This window comes from Pelmatolapia mariae, linkage group LG7 (assembly GCF_036321145.2).
Source record: "Pelmatolapia mariae isolate MD_Pm_ZW linkage group LG7, Pm_UMD_F_2, whole genome shotgun sequence".
NCBI classification, from domain to species: domain Eukaryota; kingdom Metazoa; phylum Chordata; class Actinopteri; order Cichliformes; family Cichlidae; genus Pelmatolapia; species Pelmatolapia mariae.
Window position 1 is genome coordinate 13,011,739 of NC_086233.1, and position 24,060 is coordinate 13,035,798.

At 38.9% G+C, this 24,060-nt stretch overlaps 1 protein-coding gene across 4 annotated transcripts; it reads right to left on the reverse strand.

Annotated features, from left to right (window-relative positions):
* Positions 1-371: 371 nt before the first annotated feature.
* LOC134630563 (metal transporter CNNM3) lies at positions 372-23,969 on the reverse strand. Of its 4 annotated transcripts, XM_063477951.1 has the most exons (12): positions 23,272-23,969; positions 22,859-23,193; positions 21,604-21,780; positions 21,026-21,183; positions 19,808-19,951; positions 19,574-19,732; positions 16,229-16,398; positions 13,975-14,071; positions 12,103-12,233; positions 10,202-10,328; positions 9,925-9,996; positions 372-4,956 (listed from the first exon to the last, which is right to left on the reverse strand). In XM_063477951.1, exons 1-11 carry the CDS (start codon positions 23,965-23,967, stop codon positions 9,947-9,949), a joined length of 2,244 nt encoding a protein of 747 aa, XP_063334021.1. In that variant the 5' UTR covers positions 23,968-23,969; the 3' UTR covers positions 372-4,956; positions 9,925-9,946. The 4 variants fall into 4 exon arrangements, with proteins under 4 accessions (XP_063334021.1, XP_063334019.1, XP_063334018.1 ...); XM_063477949.1 differs by lacking the exon at positions 9,925-9,996 and having other exon boundaries at positions 19,574-19,729; XM_063477948.1 differs by lacking the exon at positions 9,925-9,996.
* Between the last annotated feature and the right edge of the window lie 91 nt (positions 23,970-24,060).

A 24,060-nucleotide genomic window follows, 5' to 3' on the forward strand; every position in this document is an offset into this window, starting at 1 on the left:
TATACTGGTGTCTGCATATATTTCTGACAGATTGATACAGTTGTCTCCTGCTAAAATTCCGCTCATTACAACACAGATGCTGCCATCTTCTGTTTAACTACAGTAAAACACTGAGCTCTGGCCAAGATTCAGGTGGAGTGCGGGATTTATCCAGAGAACACCGTCAGGCATGTTTAGGCTGGTGTTGACAGCTACCACACTAGAAACTGAAAATGTTGGGGGAATGTTGTGTTCAGGTTCCAAGTTGTTGTTTCAAGCAAACTGCTTTATTTGATCTTTATTTGCACTATGTCAGTATAAAAACCTCATGTCAGCGATCTCGCGTCATGTCATATGCGGTGTCTAAAAAAAGAAAAAGCAATCAAAATTAACATGTTCAGAACAGGATTGACTTTATTTTTTAAGAAATTATTGAAAGTGTTAAATTCAATGGAGTCCCAATATACCCCAAACTGGCAGCATTCCAGAAAAAAACAAACAAATAAAGATAACTTTAGAAGTTCTATACAAATGTAACCAAGAGCGAGAGAGCGAGAGCGAGAGCGAGAGCGAGAGAGAGAGAGAGAGAGAGAGAGAACTATTTAATTCTCAATAACTCTTCTGGTAACAGTATTGTACCTGGAAACTAAGACTTATTACCTATAAAATATTTCCTAGATTTATACTCCAAGTAGTCATTTAGTAATACATCATTCTTAACATCAGCAAACTGCCCAAGTCACACAAAATCAGGATTATCTTTTTACATTCAATCTTTTGATAGAAATCAACTTTTTTAGAACAAAATATGAGCAAACTGCTGAAAAAATATTTACTCACAATCCCATTATCAGGGAATCTGGGATTCTGCTGGAATATGGCAATACACTTGAATAATAACACATACATGTGCACAGACTGAACCTAACATACATGGATCTGAAACACAAAGAAACACACTGTGTCACAGCTGATACAGAGCCGACTCCTAAACAACCCTGCACACCAATGTGGGAAATACACCAGGTTGATTATGTAATGATTAACATGGTGTGTTTCCTATTGAAATGGCTTAATGGGCCATGATTTCTCAGGTTAAGTTGGCACCCGTGCATCTGAAAAATTGAAAGCAGACATTTAAAATGAGTTAAATGCCTGTGATTTAAAACAGTTTCTAAAAATCAGTTATAGTCATCAACACAATGTAAAGAAACAACTTTGATGACTTCTTGTGTAATTATTCTTGTGCAACTTCTCACACTGCCACCTCTACAATGGAGTTGACAAGGTAAAGTTAGCATGAGCCATTGAGCCAAATTACTGGGATGTAAGCTAGGTTGAAATTAACTAGAATTATCCTTTAAGGGTTGATTTAGATTTTAAAATCTACCTTATACAATATAGCAGCCATTCCCAAACTAAAGATTGCTGGGCCTTTTTGGAACTCTTTCATCTCAACTGTGATTGTCATATAAACCTAAGAACTTGTACCCGTTTGTGCTTTCACTGATTCATTTTGATTTTCTGACAATTCACCTCATCAGTTTGGCCATTGCCAATTCACTTTCCATCACTTCACAAAACTGTATTTGCTCCCTTTGAGTTAATTTCTTCTATGAATGAGATAATAGGTCCTACAATGAAGAATAACATGTTGTTTTATATCCCACTGCTTTGTTTCATCTAGTTCTATTTATTTAATCATGCAGTGAAAGCTTTCCATTATAAGACTGACTCATCCTGTCCTTCCTTGTTATCATTAATATTTTATCATCAACACAGGGATATTTAGAAGCCACTTCTGACCTTTCTCACATGTTTACACACATGCAACAATGACTGACAGACATTTCAAATGTATTTTAGACTGTCAGCATACTGGATAATGAATACTACAGTGCAGACTGGATGTTTTCATGGTCTACAGGTGACATACTGTGTTGAACTCATACGGGGACACGGACACACACACACACACACACACACACACACACGAATGCCAGCATAATTCAAAGAGGTGGGAAATAAGGTTCTTTAAGGTGCTTCTGAAGCACGAACAAATGCTTGGGATTTGTTCAATCTAATCTTGTTTAACTACAGGGCAACTGCAGTTAAACAATATTAGAAACAACATTTCACCACATTCAGCCTTTCAGTGCTAATCTGATTTCCAGTTGCAGGGATTAAACGACACACTGGGAACAGTGCAGGGACCAGACCCTCTACTTAACCACAGTGCTCTGTGCTGTGCTGCTTACTGTATGCTCTCTGTTTACATGACTTATGAAAAGCAGAGCTACTCGTAGAAGCATCACAGCGTGTAAATTAGAACTTACTTAAGGAACACTAGGAACAGCAACAATAGAAACATGTCCCATTTCTGTGTCACAGATCTGATTGCATAACTTTATATTAAATCTTGCTTTTCCTGATGACTTTATGGTCTCCTTTTATGGTTTCAAGTCCTATTAAAAAAAATTACGGTCTCCATTAGAGTCAAAATGTTAGTGTGATTGACAAGGTAGTAATGTGAACTGTCTCAATTCCATATCTTCTATATGGTCTATTGTTCCAACTGGTGTTTCCATAGGTCCTTTCAGACATGATGGGTGTTTTTGTTTATCTAAAGGCATTGTATGGTCACATAAGTTACACCAATCTTTAAAAAGAATTCAACAAAAATCTCTAGCTCTTTCAGTACTCAATGTTTCTGAATTAAGCCTGCAGAGATGCAAAAGATAACAACATAGTCTCACCTCCTTGGCCTGGTAATAGCAGCTAAGTAGGTGAGACTTGAAAAGCTGCAACCTAAAGTTTGGAGCAGAAGTACAAAGTATCAAAAGTCAAAGTACAAGTACAAACCACGAGTCTGGAGTTTTGTTTGGAGACTGAGTGGGAAAAAATAACAACCTAAAAAACCCCTCAAAATTGTCTACATTTGGATATATATAATTTGTTCATATAAATGTCGATGCATCTCATTAGTATTTTTTTGAGCTTTTATACTTTCTGGATTTCTTCCCCTTTATGGTAAAGTCTGTAGTGGCAGTCTTTCTGTAAAAGCTAATTCTTCGACCAATCAGGATTTGTCGAAAAACCCCCTCTGTTAGGTGTGCTGTTGGCCTTTTGCTAGACGTCATGCAAGGACCTCTATATTGGTTGAACTTCTATAGTCCTTTTCTCTGAATTTATCGCACACACTCATCACACATGCCTGAAGGCATAATAACCAATCACAGCAGAAAGGCTGTCGACATCAAGATTAGAGAGCACTGATTTCTATAAAGGTCTCAAACATTATTAATACTAACAGGTGTTTAGTCTTGTGTTAAGGTCCCTTTTAACAGTAACACTGTAAGATGTCTAACTGCGTGGGGTGCCAAATAAAATTCCCTCTCTTAGACTATCAAATCTCCATTCCATCATGTCAGAGTGATTATGGTGAATGTGTGATGCATTGTAGTGTCACATTGTAAGTAATAAAAGATATGACAAATAACAGTTTATCAGCTTGTGACATCAATTTGGAAATCCTTTTCATCCTCAGTTTCATATTGAATTATAGTTCAATGTTCTGTCCTTATATTCTTTTTTTTTGGAGAAACCACAGTAAGGCATGTTTCAATTTGACTTGTCAGTTTGGGGTAAAAAGAGAACAATGGGATAAACTAGCAGAAAGGTCAGTCACTTCTATGTATATAGTAACAATCAACAGCACCTGAGCTCTACAGGTCTACACTGTTAACCTCTATACACAACAAAATGTTTCTAGAATTCTTTCAAAAGGCCGGTGCTGTGTTAGCCATGTTTTCTACCCTGACAAAACATTATATCCAGAATTTGTGAAAAATCAGTCAAGCTTCAAGAAACCTTTGCTACAGATCCATGGTCTATGGTAGTAGAACCAGACCCTAGATGTTTCTCCATATTTGCAGAAAAACCATCCATCAGCGACTGAAAGGTCAAAGATGAAAAACAACACACACACACACACACACACACACACACACACACACACACACACACACACACACACTTCTGTGTATGGCATCAATGTTAAATGAATTGAAAAATTCGGACGTACCTCGCATCTCGCCAAATAGTTTAACATCTTCCACAGTGCACAAATGTAAGGTGCAAATCTGCTTTAAAAACACTCAATAGTGGGTTCTAATGTCTCAAAGGGACGGACATATCAATAAAGACACACACACACACACACACACACACACATATAGCTTTGGCACCAGACAGGCAAAAGTAAGGAATGGCAAAACAAGTTTAGTACAGAAGGCTCAATCTGGAAGTAAGGCACCACCAGATTAAAATGTATACTCAGTGGCAAGAAACAGCAATGGAACCCTTTGGAGATATTTGCATTTTGTATCAGCCCACAGTTTTTAAAATAACAACAACAAAAGAATGCAGGGAAAGAGTTTTCCATAATTCAGTGCAAGTTTGACCTGCAGCTACAGGAAGCTCTTCTTTCAGACACACATAGTTTTGTATTGCTGATTGAAGCACATTGCGCTTCTGGCAAAGAAGATGATCAGATGACACTTTATAATGAATCCAAATAGAAACAAGGTCATTCCAAAGGATCCATGTACTTTTTCCTGCTACACCACATTTTTATTTGTATATACACAAACATGCACACACATAGTCCAAAGTTATTAAAAATTGCATAAAATAATAATTCCAATAGTAAGCACATAAAGGAATGTGGGTGGAAATGAACAGTGTGAACAGTAGATGTACATAAAAGACAAAAAGCACTTCCACTCCAGTCTTGTCCAATAACTAGGTTCCAGCCATAGATGATTTATCAATAATTACAAACAATAATATAAAAACCAATCTCTACTTGGTCGGAGGAGGGCTTCTTTTTTTTTTTTCCCCCCTGACAGAAACTGCACTACCCGTGAGCCTCATCTTCTGTGGAGCTCTCCTGGGCTCTGGTGCCATCTGTGGAATCTGACCAATGACAGGAGAGCTAGGATGAGTAAGGGGTCACCATCATCACACTTATGTAAACCCACTCAGGGGGTTTAAGGTGGGGTGGGTGGGGTGTTACAGTAATATGAAGAGGGGATTAAAAGATGATGGCAGGGGAATAAAAATAGGAAACAATAGTCTGCCTCGAGACATGAAAGATCGCACGATTGATGAAGAAAAGCCAGTGATTAGGAAAGAGTTGTTCTTTGTCTATAAATACACTCACGCTTTCCCTCTGTATTATATTTTACATAAAATAACTAACAATAGTTTGCTGTATTTCTGTATGCTGTATTCATTTTGGAGATATATCATGGGCCAAAATGATGACATTCAACTCAAAAATATTTTCAAGTACAGCTTTTCTCAGGAGCACAGACTTTGTCATCACTTTAGTGCCATCTTTTGTCTTTTTTTTAGTACACTTATGGTGATGTAATAAGTCCTCCAATAGGCATATGACGGGTCTCCGTTAAGTTTGAAATTAATTTCTGCTAATAACAGACTAACACATTTTCTCCCGTTGTTATGTTTTGCCTCCTTTCCAATAAAAACTTTAAATGACTGTGGTCACGGTTTCACGGATGACTCAGTCACACTGGAGCAAAAACAGGATGGAAACTAGAGCTGGGCGATATAAGATTTTTTCATATCACGATATGTTTTTTTTTTTTTCATTTCAGGCGATAACGATATATATCACGATATAAGCCAAATAACTATATTTGTAAGATTTAAATGTGCCATTGCTCACAAGTAAAATGTGAAATAATCAGCAGCTTGTTTTGATTTAAATATTTATTTCCCATAATAAATTCAACAGGGTAGATGTACTTGAGGAACATGAGACTTTTTCCAGATAAATAGGCAAATATTGCAAACTACACAAAAGGCAGCGTTTAAGTTTCAAAATAGAACAAACAAAACAGACTACTAAATTGTCAATTCCACTTAGAAACAAAATATTAATTCTAAAAATAAATCTTAGTTTGTTTTACAGAAGAACAGACAAAATTGACTAACTTTTGTCAATATCAAATAAACTGAGAACTAAAAGGAAATTTTTAATCTCTCCTTGTTGTATAGCTTAGCTTTTCAAACAGTTTTAAAATAAAGATACTAACAGAACACTCTTAACAATAAACTTTAGTCTGACAAAAGCCGAATGACGAATTAGCGCTTTCAGTCAGAGATTGAGCATGCACCGGTTTATTGTATTTCCAGACTTGCTTTCGGCACAATTTACAGTGCGCGCTACTCTGTTTTTTGTCAGACTTGAAATAGCCGAAATACCTTCACACTACGGAACTTCTATGGCCCTTCCGTTCGACAATCTCTCCATTGGAACCATCATCTGTTTTCTCTTCGGTAACCTTCGGTCACGCTCTCGGTTGATTTTTCTCTAGTCGGCACACTCATTTCCTCCATTACCCGGGCAGCACGGCGGCTGGCTGCTTCCCAAACAAATACACATGTGCGGCTTGGCACTTGTGCTGTACGTAACAAGTCACGTGACGTGACGCTGCGGCTGTGATTGGTTCGGCTCTGCGCTACTTAATTTGGATTGGCTGTTCTTCTCTTTTTTTAAGAGGACAAGAGAGATGAGGCCTATCGCAATAGTTTAATTTTTCTATCGAGAAAAAGTTATTTCGCAATACATATCGTTATATCGCCCAGCTCTAATGGAAACCAAAAACAAATGAAGCAATAAGCAAATCAGTGGTTACCAGGTAACTGCATTAAATGGCAGCAGCTGCATCCCTATTTGTGCAGAAGTTTTTGAACTTCAGTTTAAGATCTATGAGATTGTGACCAGATTATAAATGTAATGAGTTAATTCTGTGTATGTAGATGGTAAAAGATTTGAAATTGTGACTAGACTATAAATGTAATGAATTAATTCTGTGTATGTATGATGGTAAAAGATTTGAAATTGTTGCCCAACAATCTGTTATCAAGTTTACAAGGTCGAGTTGTCGAGTCTCTGTTGTTGCTTTATCACCATTTTGGGGCACCAAAGTCGCTCTGAAGATGGTAACTGACTGCGAGTGGCTACACACCTGGTCCCCATTGTTAAAGCAACCATTTCAAAAGCAATGAAATTTCAAGTTGATTACACAAGGTTGCAAAAATAATTTTGGTCATGCTGCAGTCTCCAGCGACTGTGCGTTAGATACCAATTTTACAATAGCAATACCAATGATCAATAGCTGCTAATGATATTTGGGGGTTTTTTTGTTTACTTTTTTTGGGTGATTATTTTTCCATCCTTGTGCCAGTGGGACACAGACTTCTTAAGCCATCACAAAACTGATGTGATAATACATTAAATATATCAGCCAACGACATCAGTAATGCCAATCAACGTGGCCATGTCATTAGATATATCAGTGCACCTCAGTTTCATTTACTGCCTGTGTGTTTGTTTTTTTAAATTTGTTTTTACATGGCTGACAGCGAAGTCAGAACCATGACTGTTTAAAAGAAAAATACAGTACTCTGCAAAAGTTTTAGCCAGGTGTGAAAAAATGCTGTAATATTTCAGCATCAAATCAATATTTGGTGTTACCACCTTTTGCCTTCAAACCATCAGCAATTATTATATGGAACAGCCAATCTCTGCTACCAAGGTGAGGTTGTGAAAGACCGTTTCATGTCATGGCAATATTGAGCACAGCCACAAGACACAAGATAGTTATACTGCACCAGCAAGGTTTCTCCCAGACAAAGATTTCAAAGCAGACTGGGGTTTCAAGATGTGCTGTTCAAGCTCTTTTGAAGAAGCACAAAGAAACAGGCAATGTTGAGGATCGTAGACTCAGTGGTTGGCCAAGGAAACAGTGCAGCAGATGAAAGACACATCAAGCTTATTACTATTCGAAATTGGAAGATGTTCAGCAGTACCTTCAGCTCAGAACTGACATAAACCAGCGGGACCCAGGTACACCCACCCAGGTCTGGCCAGAAGTGGTCTTCATGGAAGAGTTGCAGCCAAAAAGCCATACCTCCAACTTGGAAACAAGGCCAAGCGACTCAATTATGCACGGAAACATAGGAAATGGGGTGCAGAAAAATGGCAGCACATGCTCTAGACTTTTGACCCATGAGTCAAAATTTTAAATATTTGGCTGTAGCAGAAGGCAGTTTGTTCGTCAAAGGGCTGGAGAGTGGTACAATAATTATTGTCTGAGTGAAGCATCATGGCGGTTGGTTGAACATTTAGGGCTGCATTTCTGCAAATGGAGTTAGAGATTTGGTAAGGATTAATGGTGTTCTTAGTGCCTGAAAAACACAGTCAGATACTTATCCATCATGCAATACCATCAGGTAGGCATATAATTGGCCCCAAATTTATTCTGCAGCAGGACAACGACCCCAAACATACAGACAAAGTCATTAAGAACTATCTTCAGCATCTCAACATCATCAAGCATGTTAGGATTACATGAAGAGACAGAAGGATGTGAGGAAACCTACATCCAGAGAAGATATGTGGTTAGTTCAACCTACTAGCCGAGTTCCTTCAAAAACTGTGTGCAAGTGTACCTAGTGTACCTGCTGTTTTGAAGGTGCACTGAATTGCTATCCTGAAGCAGCTGCATCCCTATTTGTGTAGAATTTTCTAAATTCTTTGTTTACAGCATTTTTTCACACCTGCCTGAAATATTTGCACAGTACTGTATGTTTCTGGACAGATCTACAAGTTCCACTCATGTTGGACAGAGATCATATTGGAGGCTCCACAGTTTTTATTCCACGCCAAGGCACAAAGGGTACATCCAAATGCTAGCTGGCTAACATGCTCAATTAGGAAAGATATCTCTGAAACACAATATGGGATTGACATGAGGTTAGAGCTGTTAATTTATCACATAATATTGATCTTTTTTTAATTTTATGCAGTTTCAAATTTACAGTCTAACATATATTGCACCTTTTAACCTTTTTTTTGAAAATATCATAAGCCTTTTTGGGGGGAGGGATTAATTCTGTGCTTTTTCTGACTTTTAAAGTACTAAAGAGACCCTTTAATATTATTCTCAAAGAATAATTTTGCTTTATTTAACTCTGATATATTCCCCATTTCTAGAGCTGTGATTTGAAACAGCAATCTGCAGCTGCAGGGTGCTTTTGATGTCAGTATAATCCATTCTGAGTGATTCTTCTTTTTCTGGAATCTGTACAATGAAGATGGTTCACTGTGGCAGTCTGAGTTATATTTATCTCATCCAATTTGTTCATGTAAACAAGATGTGTTCCTTCCACACATTAACCAGTCGTGGAGTTCCACATGGTACTGTGCTAGAACTCATGCCTTTCATGTTTAGCCAAATTAGAAAGCTCCACTTTAACACCTAGGCAGGATTTCTAACTGAGCAGTTGAATCAAGAAATCGCTTACATAGAACCTAACTGACCTGGAGAACCTGGTTCTCACATGTCTTTTCCTATTAAAAAGGATACTGTTCCTCCCCACCATGACTGAGTGCTTTGCTTATAGTGGACTGCTGAATTACTGAAGCTCTCTAACATCACAGTCATTACCTGACAGTACTCACGTACATTCAGACGACTGTTGTGAACTTAAAGTATAAAATAAAATTGAATTAGAGTCAATTGAACTGAGAGGACACAGTGGGCATTATCCATAAAGGCACATTATTGGGAAATATATCAGGTTAAAACAAACAGTTTTCACCTAAGTTCTCTCTATTGTAAGGTGTAGACCTACATTTTGGATGCCAGAGGACACAATTCATCACCATTTGTCGCCTGTGTTTTTATATACACCCAGATTCCTGTCATTAGCTTTGTGAAGGGCATCAATTCAGTAGATCAGCCATGCAGATTCTAAGAGACTCAGCTAACTACAGTACAACTGGGAGAAGTGAGATGGTTCCAGAAACCAGAAATGGACACAGTCAGTGACAGGCTGCATTTCATTTACCTCATGCAACAAAACAAAACTGTTAACAGTAGTTCTCAATGGTATCAAAGAATGAAAAGTTTACAGGGAACTCTGGACAGGCCAGAGAAGAGAGGACACATGGAGGCGCGCAAGGAGGGAAAAGAAAGAGAAAGAGAAAAAATTAATTTAGTTCAGCTGAAGGCAAAAAGGAATGCACATTCCTATAAAAGTTTACAAAAGGCGTCTGGAAAACAAAGCTTTGTAGTCGATGGGGCAGCACACCCAGCAAGTCAGACATCATTTTGAATAAAGCTACCTTGCGTGGTGTTTCTGTCATTGAGCAGCTTGGTCTGACTGTTCGGCAAAATCTTGATCTCAGGAGGATCTGGACTCTGGCCAGCGCGTGACGCCATGAGAGCGTTGAGATACTGTAGACGTGTCACCTGCAAAACACACGTACACACAAGTTAGTAATGTCGCTGCAGGGTTTTGGATAAAATGAAAGGTTTTTAGGGAGTTTTTAGGACAACCTCATAATCATGAATTACAGTAGTCAAGCATCAGTGATGGGAATAACGGCATTACAAGTAACTGAGTTACTAACGGCGTTACTTTTTTCAGTAGCGAGTAATCTAACTAATTACCATTTCTATCGTTACAACGCGGTTACCCTTACTAACAAGAAAATGCGGTGCGGTCGCGTTACTATTTTTCAACAAACAGACGCTGTCTTCAGCTTACCGCATCTTTTATCAGTTGCACGGAAGTAGCTGTAAGTAATCTGGGCGCTACAGCTTTAAGCAGCTGCGCGGACGGCAATCACTTTCTGCCCAACGATCACTTTTTGGCACAACACCTGTAGCTAGGGGGCAAAACAATCGCATGAGTGCTGCTGTTTGACTGAGGAAGAATAAAGTAGTCGTGGTAAGCCAATCACATGACCACTTCAAGATGACAAACCAGCAAGGTGATATATACCAGTTTTTAAATTGTGTTGATAGACTACGTAAAACCAGAGTCATGATAAACAATATATACGTGGCGTTTTGTCCTCAATAGTTTTGTCACGTTTAATGTCTAAGGACAGCGCTAGCAAGCACTCTCAGAAAAAGAGAGAGAGCGAGTTTTGAGATGTGAGAGATTTGTGACGTTCAGCATGTTTGGAGTGTGTAGTTAATGTGTTGTCTTGTGTAGTTAGTATGTAGTGTTGTGGATAATATTGTGTTGTGTGTCAGAACAATGAGGCGACTGCTGTCTCCAGGTAGAAACAGGAGTGATACACCTGCTGCTGTCAGACCTGCAGGTATCAGGCTCCTTTATAGCGGACAGAAATTATTTTTTTGGAGTGGCACAAATAATTTGTGTGGCATCTTATTGAATGCAGAACACCTGATTGTTCTGTAAATAGTTTGAAATGGTTATTAAAAAAAGGGAGTAAAAGGTAAACGGCTGCAAATAACTTAGTTGTTTGCAAAACTTGTGCATATGATTTTAAAATTGACAATTTATATTTGCATTTAAAGTTATGAAATATGATTCAATACAGTAAAACATAACTTTTTCTACTCAGATTTTATGTTTTTTGTCTGATTTTAGATCAACTGTGTTAATATAGTATATCAAAATGAAAACATAACTGTAAATTCAGACACGTGAGGTTGTGCTAAAAAGGATGATACTAAACAAGGCAAGTAAATAGTTTTTAAAGGTGAAATGTAGAGGAAACATCAAAAGTAGTTAAAAATGGCCAATTATACCCTGGACCCCAGTGGGTTAAACATTTTTTATTTTTTTTTTAAAGTAACGCAATAGTTACTTTTCAAGAAATTAATTACTTTTAGAAGCTTGTAACTCAGTTACTAACTCAGTTACTTTTTTGAAGAAGTAACTAGTAACTATAATTAATTACTTTTTCAAAGTAACTTGCCCAACACTGTGGAGCATAGAAGTAATAAATGCATGACTTAGTTAGGGCTGGATTCCCACTGTCACCAAAAGCTTGCTCATCGGGATTATCTGATTGTTGGGGTTTTCTCTGTATTATTGTAGGCTCTGTCAAACTGTTATATTCTTTATATTTCTGTAACTGTATTATCAGTTTGTTGTCTATGACAAGCTTTACTAACCAATACAGATTAAATTAAAACTTACTTAATGCTTATGAATAGTCTTTGTTATGGATGAATACTTTCCAAGAGAAAAGACACATATACAAACTCGTATGAGCTGGAGATCCGTGAGAGCTCGGACGGTGTAGTCAGGGCAATAGCTGGACGGGCTTGTGGCTTCTGCTGACTCAAAAGGATCCCTGGGAGAGTGACGCTGAGTTGACACCGGAGACTGGTGCACTGAAATTGCACAATCATACACACAGTCTGCACATTATCTGGAGCATTGCAAATTTGAGCTCTTTTGTCTTCTTATTGTCACCAACTCATTGTTATGAAAACACACTGAAACACAACATTATGATTTAGTAGAAATCATTACTTTTAGCTTATTGTAAGCTTAACTGGTTTGAAGATAAAATTTTGAGGTGTGACTGAAGCGACTGACAAACCCTTGGAACAAGTATTATAATTATTATGAAGAATGTGTAAAAAATCTTATCAATTAACTAATACGTAAGTTTATATGATAAAGTTTAAATCTAATTTCTTCAAACCTTGCTATGGAGAGAATTATTAAGAGAAAACTGCTAACTTGAAACAGTAGCTTATGATTGGAAATTTACATTAAATAATGTAATTTTAATGTACTTAAATCACAGTTAAGGTTTTAATCTTGGTATAAATAAAATGAGAGGTAAATAATAAAAAGGTAACAAAATTTGGTCCCACTTAAAGCCAACTAGTTTAGCTTTAAACTGTAGTTCACATAATTTTTGTTAAGTGCCTTTAAATCGCTATTTCTAATGTCTTCAACTAGGATTTAACTAACATGCTACAGATACTGTAAATGTTACCCATGGGCTCCATTAATGCTTTGAGTCACTCCTGCTCAAAAAGGTCCTGATTCAACTGAAAGAACAATGGCACTGAGCATACAAGTCTATGGCTTATTCAAGGACTAAGAATTAATCAGCCTTTATTTAAAATTAGGCAATTCTTTTGGTCATTTATCAAACAAAAACATTAATCATTTAAAATGAGCAATAAGGTCATTTACTAGATTAAACAGAAAAATTGTTATAATTATATAATTATAATACTATGTGATCAAACCTAAAGGGAATACCTAAAATGGGCATTATATGCATTAAGTCTTTTATAACCTAGCTGATATGAAAATGAATGCTTTGGGGTTAAAATCCAGGCATTAAATATAAACTCCAAGAATTTCTTTAAAACTTTACGAAAAATTTGTCTACTATGCTGATGATAATGTATGCAAAAACAACATTTAACTGCTCCAGCAGCTCAGTGTGATTTTATTTGCAGTATTTTCTGTAGGATGTAAAATGTTTTAGGGGTCAGACAAAAATGTGACATGAAAGATGTCACTTCAGGCTTTTAAAATTGTGAAGATGATTCGTGGATTTTATTTACTAAGAAAAATAATGAAAATAATAAGACACATATTCTTACTTACAGCTGGAAGCCTAGTGGTGAAATGAATACAATATCTCTAAATAATTATCGGGATTCTCAGTGTTTAATACACAATTTTCCAGGCCATTCGGAGTGAGATGAGTGACACACACGCACGCGCACACACACACACACGCACGCGCACACACACGCACGCACTTTTTGAAATGCATTAATATAATGTAAAGTACATTACTGTATATGTAATATTGTTTTAGTATTCTACAGGAATGCTGTGAAATTGCCCTGTTTTTTACCTTACTTAAAACATTTTAATAAAATTTGTAAATGGTTTTATTGTGAGTATTAAAACAATCTATTCAATAAGTGGCTACACTGTAATCTTAACTTTTTAAATATGGCTTTTAATTTTAATTCATGAAGTATACACAATCTTAACAAACATGATGATGCATTTAAATGCCCAGAAATCTGTATGATCAGTCTTCGGGTGAATTGTCCCTGCAGTGTGAAGCAATTCTGTGTTTTGTAAACTCACCTGAAGATGGCAGCGTCAAAGCAGACACGCCATAGTACGTAAATGCTCCATTTTCAAACTTCAGGCCCTCTTTGCCAATCTCCACTTCAACGCGGCCCTGACAAGGAGCAAACAAGAAACATGCACACAATGAATGAATATTGTTTTTGGAAACAAGAGAAAACGTATACAATAAACTCACAAGAATGTCCTTAAAATTATTCACACATGCAACTTCTACTGCTTTGCTTGTGTTATCTTATTTCTGGATAATGTTTTCCACTGTCAGTGATTTTCAGGTTAGGTCAGGCTAGACTGTATTTTACAGTCTTACATTTGTACTTTTACTAATAAGTGTGTTTTTGATCCCTTAAGTATTTTTTCCTGCTTATCTACTTTTTTTAGTGCAATGCCTGGCACAATCAATAAAAGTTGTACCTGTACCTGTTATACATAATAGAAACTATGCATAGTAGCATATACGTACACGTGCGTGTGTGCGTGTGCGTGCGTGCGTGCGTGTGTGTATATATGGGGGCGATCGTGGCTCAAGAGTTGGGAAGGTTGCCAGTTCGAGCCCCAGCTTGGACAGTCTCGGTCGTTGTGTCTTTGGGCAAGACACTTCACCCGTTGCCTACTGGTGGTGGTCAGAGGGCCCAGTGGGTCCAGTGGCCGGCAGCCTCGCCTCTGTCAGTGCGCCCCAGGGTGGCTGTGGCTACAATGTAGCTTGCCATCACCAGTGTGTGAATGTATGGGTGGATGACTGGATGTGTGAAGCGCTTTGGGGTAGGGCTGTGCGATATGACCAAAATCTCATATCCCGATATAAGACATCTATCGCCCCAATAACGATATAAATCACAAACATTTTACATTTTCTGAAAATTATACATTATTAATATATATATATATATATATATATATATATATATATATATATATATATATATATATATATATATATATATATATATATATATATATATATATACACACACACACACACACACACACATTAGGGGTGCAACGATACACAAAATTCACGGTTTGGTTTGGTTCGATACTTTGGTGTCATGGTTCGATATTTTTTCGATACAAAAAAATGTTCATGCTTTTTTAATTTGTCATTTATTAAAAATATAAATATATATTTTAACTCAAAAGTACAGTTTTTAAATTTAATGTTGCTGAAACGACAAAGTAATAAAAAAAATAAATATCTGATCGAGAAATCACTCATCTTTGGAAAAGAGAGTTTATTACAGAGAAATGGCTCTTTCCAAAATAAAAGCTATACTATACGCTTCTTCTGGGCTATATTCTCAGCAGCATATTAAACATATCAGGTCCCCATAAGGAGAATCATGTGCTAACGGCTGTCTAAATGACACGGGTAAAGTTTGTAGCATGCGTGCTTGTTGTTTTTGTCTGCTTCCACTTCTTTTTGCACTAGGATGATGTCGGCGTAAATGTGCAGTCATATTCGTTGTGTTCCCACTAGTGCTGTCAGCGTTAATCTGAAATGACGTTAACGCCACAACACGGCAAATCTCCGTTAACGAGCTACCGCAGATCGCCCCGTGCGTGGGGCTGGACGGCGTCAACACGTTAACGAGCAAACTGCGCTAACGCAGTAGTTCCCACTCATGTAAATGAGCATTGCGTGGCACATCCGACATACTGTTTAACTTTTGTCCATGACGCGCTTACCTTCAGGGCCATACTTCACATGAAGACCAAAATAGTTCCAATGGCCAGATCTGAATGAGGGTGGGGGAGGTTCAATTTGCTTTGTTGCAACAAGTTTAGCTTCTCTCTTGCTAGCTTGCGCTGCGCTCAGTGGATCTGCGCTCGACAGAGCAGCCTAGGCGGAGTAGTCGAACGCAGATCCACTGAGCTCTCAACACAGACAGCATCGTCAGAAGATATTCATGATATTATAAAAAGTATTTTGGTTAAATGTGGAAACGATCTCTTGATGGTCTCTTGGTTCCCCAGTTTGTAGCTGTTATACTGAATCCTCACATTTAGTACAGGGCAATAGATGTACATATGTAAAACTGGTGTCAATCTTCTCTCTACTTCAAGCAAGAAAGCAAATAAATAAAGATATTAAGCTATTCTTTGAATTCACTTTACAGACTGACTTAAGCTACCAGTTTAACTTTGAAGTTGAATCTTCTGTGGTAGAAACTTTCAAGCATATCTTTGTTCCTGTCAGACAAAATTTGGTTTTGCTAAAAGTTTTTAAAAGTGTGGGTATATGAGCAAATACCTGCAGCAGAAGGATGAAATAGTCCACTGGGTGGTTGCGGGTGTAAAGATAGTGTGTTGGGCTCAGACGGTTGTTAGGGTCAAAGTGCACTTCCTGGTTGACACTGGGGTGACGGAGCAGGTGGAACAGGACCTTCTCAGATACACGTGCTGGGCTGAAGTGTTCCACTTCTACAGAGGCCAAAGGTCAAACAAGACAAGTGAACTCATTGTCTGGACAATAATGAAATGCATTTACACAAGTTTAAGGCACTTGACGATTTCCTTTTACCTTTACCAATTTGCAGTTTTTTCTGTATTACTAAATCAAGCAGTACATTAGCTCAAGCACGCCACAAAGTCAAGCTAGGACAAATCACTTGATTTTAAAGTCATGGCTCACCTTCTATGGATTTAGATGGTAAACCTAATGACAGGTATTCCTTTAAAGTTATCCTGCAGCTTTAGGCAGGCCATCTGCAAACTTCGCAACCCATATCCACCTCAGCTCCTCTCTGTCATACTGGACTGACTCAAAATGTGTCATATTTGTTGCTGATTATGAATCGGTCCTATGATGAGGCAGCATTTACGAGGAAGTGTGCGATTTCTTCCTTGTGCCTTCCACGTAATGTTTATTAATAGATGGAAATATCGTTTTAACCATGTCATATTTTGGGTTAACAATAGATTCTATTCTATCACATCATGGGACCTACAGTGACTGCAACCGCACCTCCCTTAGAAAGTCAATGGATAATTTGAAATGATCTGTCAGGTGGACACTTCCCTAAAGGGGCCCCAGAGCTTTTACCCCAAGTACTTTTTTCTGTATGGTGTTTGTACTTTTACTTAAGTATAGGATCTGAACACTTTCCTCTACCGCTGGACGCAATGAAATTTGTTGAATATTGGCTGTAAATGGACTGGTTCTTATATAGCGCTTTTCTACTCTGAGCACTCAAAGTGCTTTACACAACAATAAAGTAGTGTTACTAGCTGTAACCAGTCAAGGCTCAATTCTTTGAATGCTTCAGTAGCTTTTGCCAAAGACATCAATACTGGACCTTAGGTCCAGAGTTGAGTCATGATATACAAGCCTGTTTTCAGACAGAGGAAAGATAAAGGTGAGAACTAATTAATCTACTATTAGTTGTTAGGGTCACTCTAATCATTTTTGCTGTGCTTACCAAGGCAATAATAATATGAGGAAGGGTTATGACTTAAACATAGTCATGACTCATATGCAGCGTAGCTTCATGTTTAAAGGGAGTTCTTCCTTCCCATCGACTCAAGGAGGATAAGAAAGACAGATGCAACAACGTTGTTATCCCCTATGTAGCCGGTGTATCGGAGAAACTCAGGAGAGTTTTCTCCAAGCACGACATCCCAGTGTACTTCAGACCCAGCAACACACTCAGACAGAAACTGGTTCACCCGAAAGACAAAACTCCAAAACACAGACTTAACAACGTGGTGTATGCTGTACAGTGCAGCGAGGAATGCCCAGACCTCTACATTGGAGAGACCAAACAGCCACTTCACAAGCGCATGGCACAACATAGAAGAGCCACCTCCACAGGACAAGACTCAGCAGTCCATCTGCATCTTAAGGATAAAGGACACTCTTTCGAGGATGCCAATGTTCACATTTTGGACAGAGAGGACAGATGGTTTGAAAGAGGAGTGAAAGAGGCCATCTATGTCCACTGTGAGCGACCATCTTTGAACAGAGGCGGTGGTTTACGACACCAACTGTCTGCCATCTATAATCCAGTTTTGAGTTCCCTCCCCAGACGCCTTAACGCCCACTCACATCCTGGGCCATCTGACCTCAGGAATTCACACGACAAGGTGGGGCCAGGTTTCACAATGAGCTCACCCGAAACCCTGGCTGATTAGGTCCCACACCTGCTTTCACACCTTGGCTCATGTGATTAGAGGATCACCAGGGGGTCCTTTGTCCCTCTTTGGGGGGATACTCCCACTGGGTTTAAATCTGGGACTCTCGGCCATTTGACCTTAGAACTGAAGAAGCTTCTCGGATGAGAGGTGAAACGTCTTCAAGCAACTTAAAGAAGTCCAGACGCTTTTCTTTGCAAACTCCTTTGACTTTCTAGACAGCTGTGACACTGCACGCAATGCTAAATAATAGAGTCGGAGCCCCAAAGCTTCTTAAAGTTGTTGTTTTTTGTAATGTCAAAAAAGCTAGTGTAGTGTAACTATGGTGTAACCTAACCTCTGCGTTGATTCAATCTGAGAAGCAAAATCCTTTAAAGGGTGAACATGTTTTGGGAAAATGGGAAAAATGGGCAACCCCCATCATCAACTGATACCTATTTTAACAAGTATTTGGGTAAATAAAGAGCAGAGGCCCATTTCAAATTTAAACATGAATAAGTGCCAATGTGAACCATGGTTTTTGTCTTACAAAATTGAGAAAACAGTCAAATGTAAAACTATTACATTTTATTCTCCATAGTACAGTGTGAGAGAAATATGGCAACAAGCAAATTAGCTTCATTGAGTCATTAAGCATGATAAATGACCCAGGGTTAACTCTCTCTTGAAAAAGGAAACTCGTTTGCAGAAAGCGAACTCTGGGTCAACAAATTTGGACAAAGACACATTAAACCTGCTGTTGAGCACATACACTTGGTGCCTTTTACAGACAAAAAGATATTAAATTTCAGGTTTATACAGTGGAATATTTTGTAATAGGACAGCCTATCCAGATGAATCCTACACTCCACTCTCGCTATGCGGTTTATCTGGACATCACGCACATTTATCCACACACAGACTCCAGCAATTCCTAACACAAGATTTTACACAACCTACACAATGTGGTCATTTGGTTATTAGATCATACTCCAACCTTATGGTACAATGCTGGTTATTATTAAAATGAATTGCTGTAGCCAAGTCAGTAAGGATATCATTAGCAAGCCTTTCACTGTCATGTGCATATTTTTGTGATTGCGGAATTTGTCCCTGTTAGTAAATCTGGTGTTGTTGATATGTTGATTCATGCTGAAGAGATTGTGCAGAAATTATTGTTGTTGTTTTCCTTTTCTTTTTTTTTTGAGATGTTTGACCTAAAACTTTACTTTGTTGTTCTGACATTTAAATACAAACACATTTTTACACATTATACATTTACACATTTCCTGTAATACCACACATAGCGAAAATGTCAAAGTCAGAGACTGGTCTCAACTCACCTTTAACCAAACTTTCAGTTACTGCTTGGTTGACCAGGTCGGTGGCATAATCATTACATGTGCTGTGTTAAACTGTGACTATTTTATTCATGTGCTAGCTTCGGTCAGCAAAGATTTACAAATAAACACACATAATCACATACCTCTGGACAGGAAGCGGTGTGTGGCTAGCAGGAGTTGTGGTGAAGTGCGGATCTTGGGTTCTCCTTCAGGAGGCTTGAAAAGAGAAAACTCCTCATGGGTGCTGCGAGGCTCCAGAGGAATCTCCAATGGAGTGAGGGGACGCTTTACTTTCCTGTCTACTGCAAGGGGAGTCAATAATAACAATAAATAACAATACAAGAAGCAAAGAAGCCAATACTCCAAAAGACACTCACAGTAGCCATCAGATTCATCCAGGATCTCCGACTTGATGATCTCCTCTATGACATCCTCTAAAGTGACCAAACCCAGCACCTCATAGAAAGGATCTCCCTCTCCCTCATTGTTCACCTTCTGGACGATGGCCATGTGAGAGTTGCCTGATTAAAGGATAAAGGTTAAATGGCAAATTATAGTGAGGACAAAGGTACTTAGGGTAAAAAGAGTAACTCTGAATTATAAAGGAGACATAGCAGGAAGCAGGGCTACAAAGTCATAACTCACAGGTGTGATTTTCTTTAGATTTAGTGTGATAAAGTTACTGTTTATATCGTTTCCAGTATAAACTTCTTAGAAATCACAGAAATAAGCATCTATTAAATTCACAACATGCCAGTGATATTCTGTCTGGACTACATTAGTCAGGACAGGCCTGCACTAATTTATAGTTGGCAGTATAGCAGTTCTGGCACCTCTTTACCTTCTATAGCAAAATCAAATTACAGTTCAGGACAGGCGTCAATGATGATAAACATTTAATTAATGAAGTCAGATACAGTACAAAAAGCAGGATCTGGGGTTGAGATGGGTTGTAAGGCAGTTTACAGATGCATAACAGACACACTGAAGCCACTTAAATAGTGCCCTATATGAGATTTACTAATAAAATGTGTAAAACGGAATCAGTTGAATCATCATCAGCTAATGTGAAGCGGGATTAGCTGGGATTCTCTGCTATGCTCAAGATTGTCTGTACAAGCATATTCTTTTGCAATAAGAGCTACAAACTGCTAATTAATTGTACTTTAGTATACATTTATTAAAGGTTAATAAAAATATAAAATATATCGGATACTCTGGCTTTATTTATTTACTTTATTTATATCACTTCTCAAAAGGATGACATTATATACTTATCTATCAAGGCTTATTAGCTTCAGGATCCCAACAGTCAGCCTGGTTCTGCCTCTATATGTCTCTTGTTGTTGAAAAGGGGCCAACTCATAAGAGACTGTCTAACGGTTTCGGGGTTCTCTCTCTAATACTTTAAAGATTTGATCAAAGCATGTATCAGGCGCCATGAGACATGAGACTTTTAATAATTCAGGATTTGAGCAAAATGAAAGCTCCAAAATAAAAATAAATGTAAATAAAAAAGGTGAAAAGCTTGCAGCATGGCAACTCTATAATTTTCTATGATTCCAACCATTCCCACAAATCAAACAGCAGCCAACCTTTTTTGAATTCCTCCAACATGGCATCTAGTTTGGTATCATTGAACACAAAGTGCAGAGGGTGATTGTAGAACTTGGTGATAGTCGTCATTGGGGTGCAGTCTTCTGGATCAACCAGAGCCAAGTCTTTCACATAAAGGATTTCCACAATGTTAGACCTGAAGGAAATCAAACAAAGGTTTATGACTGGTATGAATTTGAATATGAAATGTGAATAACTCCCAAAGACCTTTCCATTGCACTCTTATGGCTACCAATATATTCATTCTTTGGTAAAAATGTTGAAGTTATAAAAGGCCTGGACACACAAACTCTGGTTATTATTAATAATATTTTGCATGTGCTAGATTATAAGAAAATGTACCCTTGTGCTTTTGTCTTTTTTGTCATGGTGGTTTCAAGGAAAAGACATTTTTAAATGAGTGAATCCAAGGATTTACATTTATTCAACGTTATACCAAGAAGCCTAATCCAAAGCTGCCAATTCTACAGATACTCTGTTCAGATGAGGTAAATGCTGCCATGCCATGCCGTGATTTTTTTAAGCTATTAAGTGAGTGTTGTGTTGCTGATCCCACCTCTCTTCCTCATAAATGGGCACACGGGTGTAACCACTCTGCATGATCTCAGACATAGTGGAGAAGTCTAGGACAGCCGAGCTAGGCAGCATGAAGCAGTCTTTCAGAGGTGTTAAGATGTCCTCCACGGTCTTAATGCGCAATGTCCCACGACTGAACTCCTCCTTTACAAACTCACTACAAACATAATGAAGAAAACAACTGAGTCAACAATCAAGTTAATTATCAAATCTTCTACGCCAATCTTTAAGAACCAACTTCAAGTCAGGTCTCAAATCCTACAAATTTAATGCAGATTAGTCCTAAAAAAAAGTCTACTGAACCAAGTTCAAGTCGAGTCTTAAATCTTTTGAAAATGAGTCTGAGTCCAGTCTCAAGACTTAATTTGTCTAAGGTGTTAATACAGTTAGGCCAATACACACATGGCAAGTCAGACTGAAGTCTCAAGTCTTCAAGAGTCTTGAGACCTAATCTGGTTCAAGCATCAAATTTTTACAGTGTTAGGCCAGGTCATGTTTCAAATCATTACAAGGCTACTATGGGGTCAAATGTGAAGTCTGTTAAAATTTCAAAATACTCTCAAGACTTTTAGATCACGTGTGAGTCAAGTTTCAGGTCTTTCATGGGCAAGTGTTAAGAAGAATATAACAATTGTGAAGTCTTTAAAAAGAAGTCCACCCTCAGAATAATCTCAAGTTTTTTGGACTAATCCAACTTGAATATCAAGAGTTTAGAGATCTAACCAAAGACAACCCCTAAAAGTCAAGTCTTTCGGGTTCAAGTTACATTTCAAGTTTTTACGAATGATGTTCCTGTTAGTCATTGGTTATGCGAACAGTACAAGAATGCACTGGCCAAAATCACACCAAATGCTTCTGTTAAAGTAAACCGGGATGTCTGGCATTAATCATGACTCAAAGCATCTTATGTGTGAAATATTTTAATCAAATATTAAACTCAAACTTAGCAAAAAGAGTCTGTGTCTGGAACACTAAATTGTTCCTGTATGTCAGTGAATCTAACATAATGAGAGTACGACCGAACACACCTTTTGTTGGTTATGTCTAATAGTATCCTTTTTTCTAGTTCTGTTTACTCTGTATGTTCAGAAGCATCATTTGTGTTTTTCTTTCTTAAAAAAAACAAACAAAATAAAAGATTGCTTGATAACAGTTTTTTCTTTGACCAAGTGTCAATACTCATCGCACCTCTATGTCAGATCTCTGTGATACTCTCCCAAGTCCACTATATTTACCTGTAAGGATCATTCACGTTTGCCCGTATCATCTCCATGGCCCTCTCCCTTATTCCACAGGTACTGATGTCTCTCCTCAGCCCTAGATCCAGAATCAGGCCCAGAGGGCAAGACAGGGGACAGGTAAGCACCATGCAAACCTGGGCCAGCCAGGTCAGACCAGGCGCCAGCTGGAAGCCGTAACCGGAGCACAAGATGTGAGGCGCCAGCTCAGCTAGGAAGAAGATAAGGAAGCCGCTGTTGAACACAGCAGAGGCGATGGAGCCCAGTGCCCGGTACAGCAGCACACCGAGGACAGAGTGCCCCAGAGCACACAGGAACAACAAAGAACATGCCTGCGGTGGAAAAGACATGCGTTTAGGAAACACTTCTTCATTTGCACCTTTCTTCCCCACGTGCTTTTAGAAACTCACCATGAAGTTCCCCCTTCTCCTGATCGGCTCCAACCGTTTGGCGGCTCGTTTCTCCTCCTCGGATCCACAGCTGTGTAGGACATAAAGCTCGACTGGGTCCAGCCACAAAAGGCTCAGGTTCACCGTCCTCAGCAATCCGCAGATCATAAGCACAAGCACTATCAGTACGGCCAGACCCCACGGCGGGATGTACTCTGCAGGCAGATCCGTGTCGGTGTTTATTCGCAGTCTGTCCAGGCCCGCAGATGTCCATGTCTCTCCACTCAGCACACACAGGTGGTAGTAGGTCTGCTCGTTGCCAGCTTCCCCCTCAGAGGTGCGAACCTCCACAGTTAGAAGCACGCTGTGCGCATCGTCGAGTTCTAAATTGGTCACCTTTAACTTGGAGTCCTGGCGGTTGGACTGCTGCTCGCAAGGGTCCGGTGTATCACCGACAGCCCCAGCCGCTCCGCCAGCTGCCCCTGCGAACGCGAACCACTCAGAGCTTCCATTCAGATTAAACCCGAAGAGACGGAGCTTAAACGTGGCTCCTTTTGGTGCTGAAATGATACGACCCTTCATGCACAGCGGATCCACTGGTTCTTCCAATCGCAGCCCCAAAACCTGCGGAGCTTTCTGGCTGCAGGCGCCGTACCTGATTCCGCAGAACAACACTATCATCAACAGGAACCGTAGACCTGCCAGGCTGGCCACCATATTGGAATTGGTCAGGCTTGGCTTTGCCTGGATCACGTGACTTTAGCCCCGCAGCGGCCCCGCCCCCCAGGGGGTTGAGCCAACGAAGCAAAA

Coding starts and splice junctions, on each gene's coding strand:
- LOC134630563 (XM_063477948.1), bottom strand. CDS start 23,967: ATGGTGGCCAGCCTGGCAGGTCTACGGTTCCTGTTGATGATAGTGTTG. Junction 19,733..19,807: donor GGATGAATCTGATGGCTACT/GTGAGTGTCTTT, acceptor CTCCCCTTGCAG/TAGACAGGAAAGTAAAGCGT. Junction 4,957..10,201: donor TGACAGAAACACCACGCAAG/GTAGCTTTATTC, acceptor GTCATTGGTCAG/ATTCCACAGATGGCACCAGA.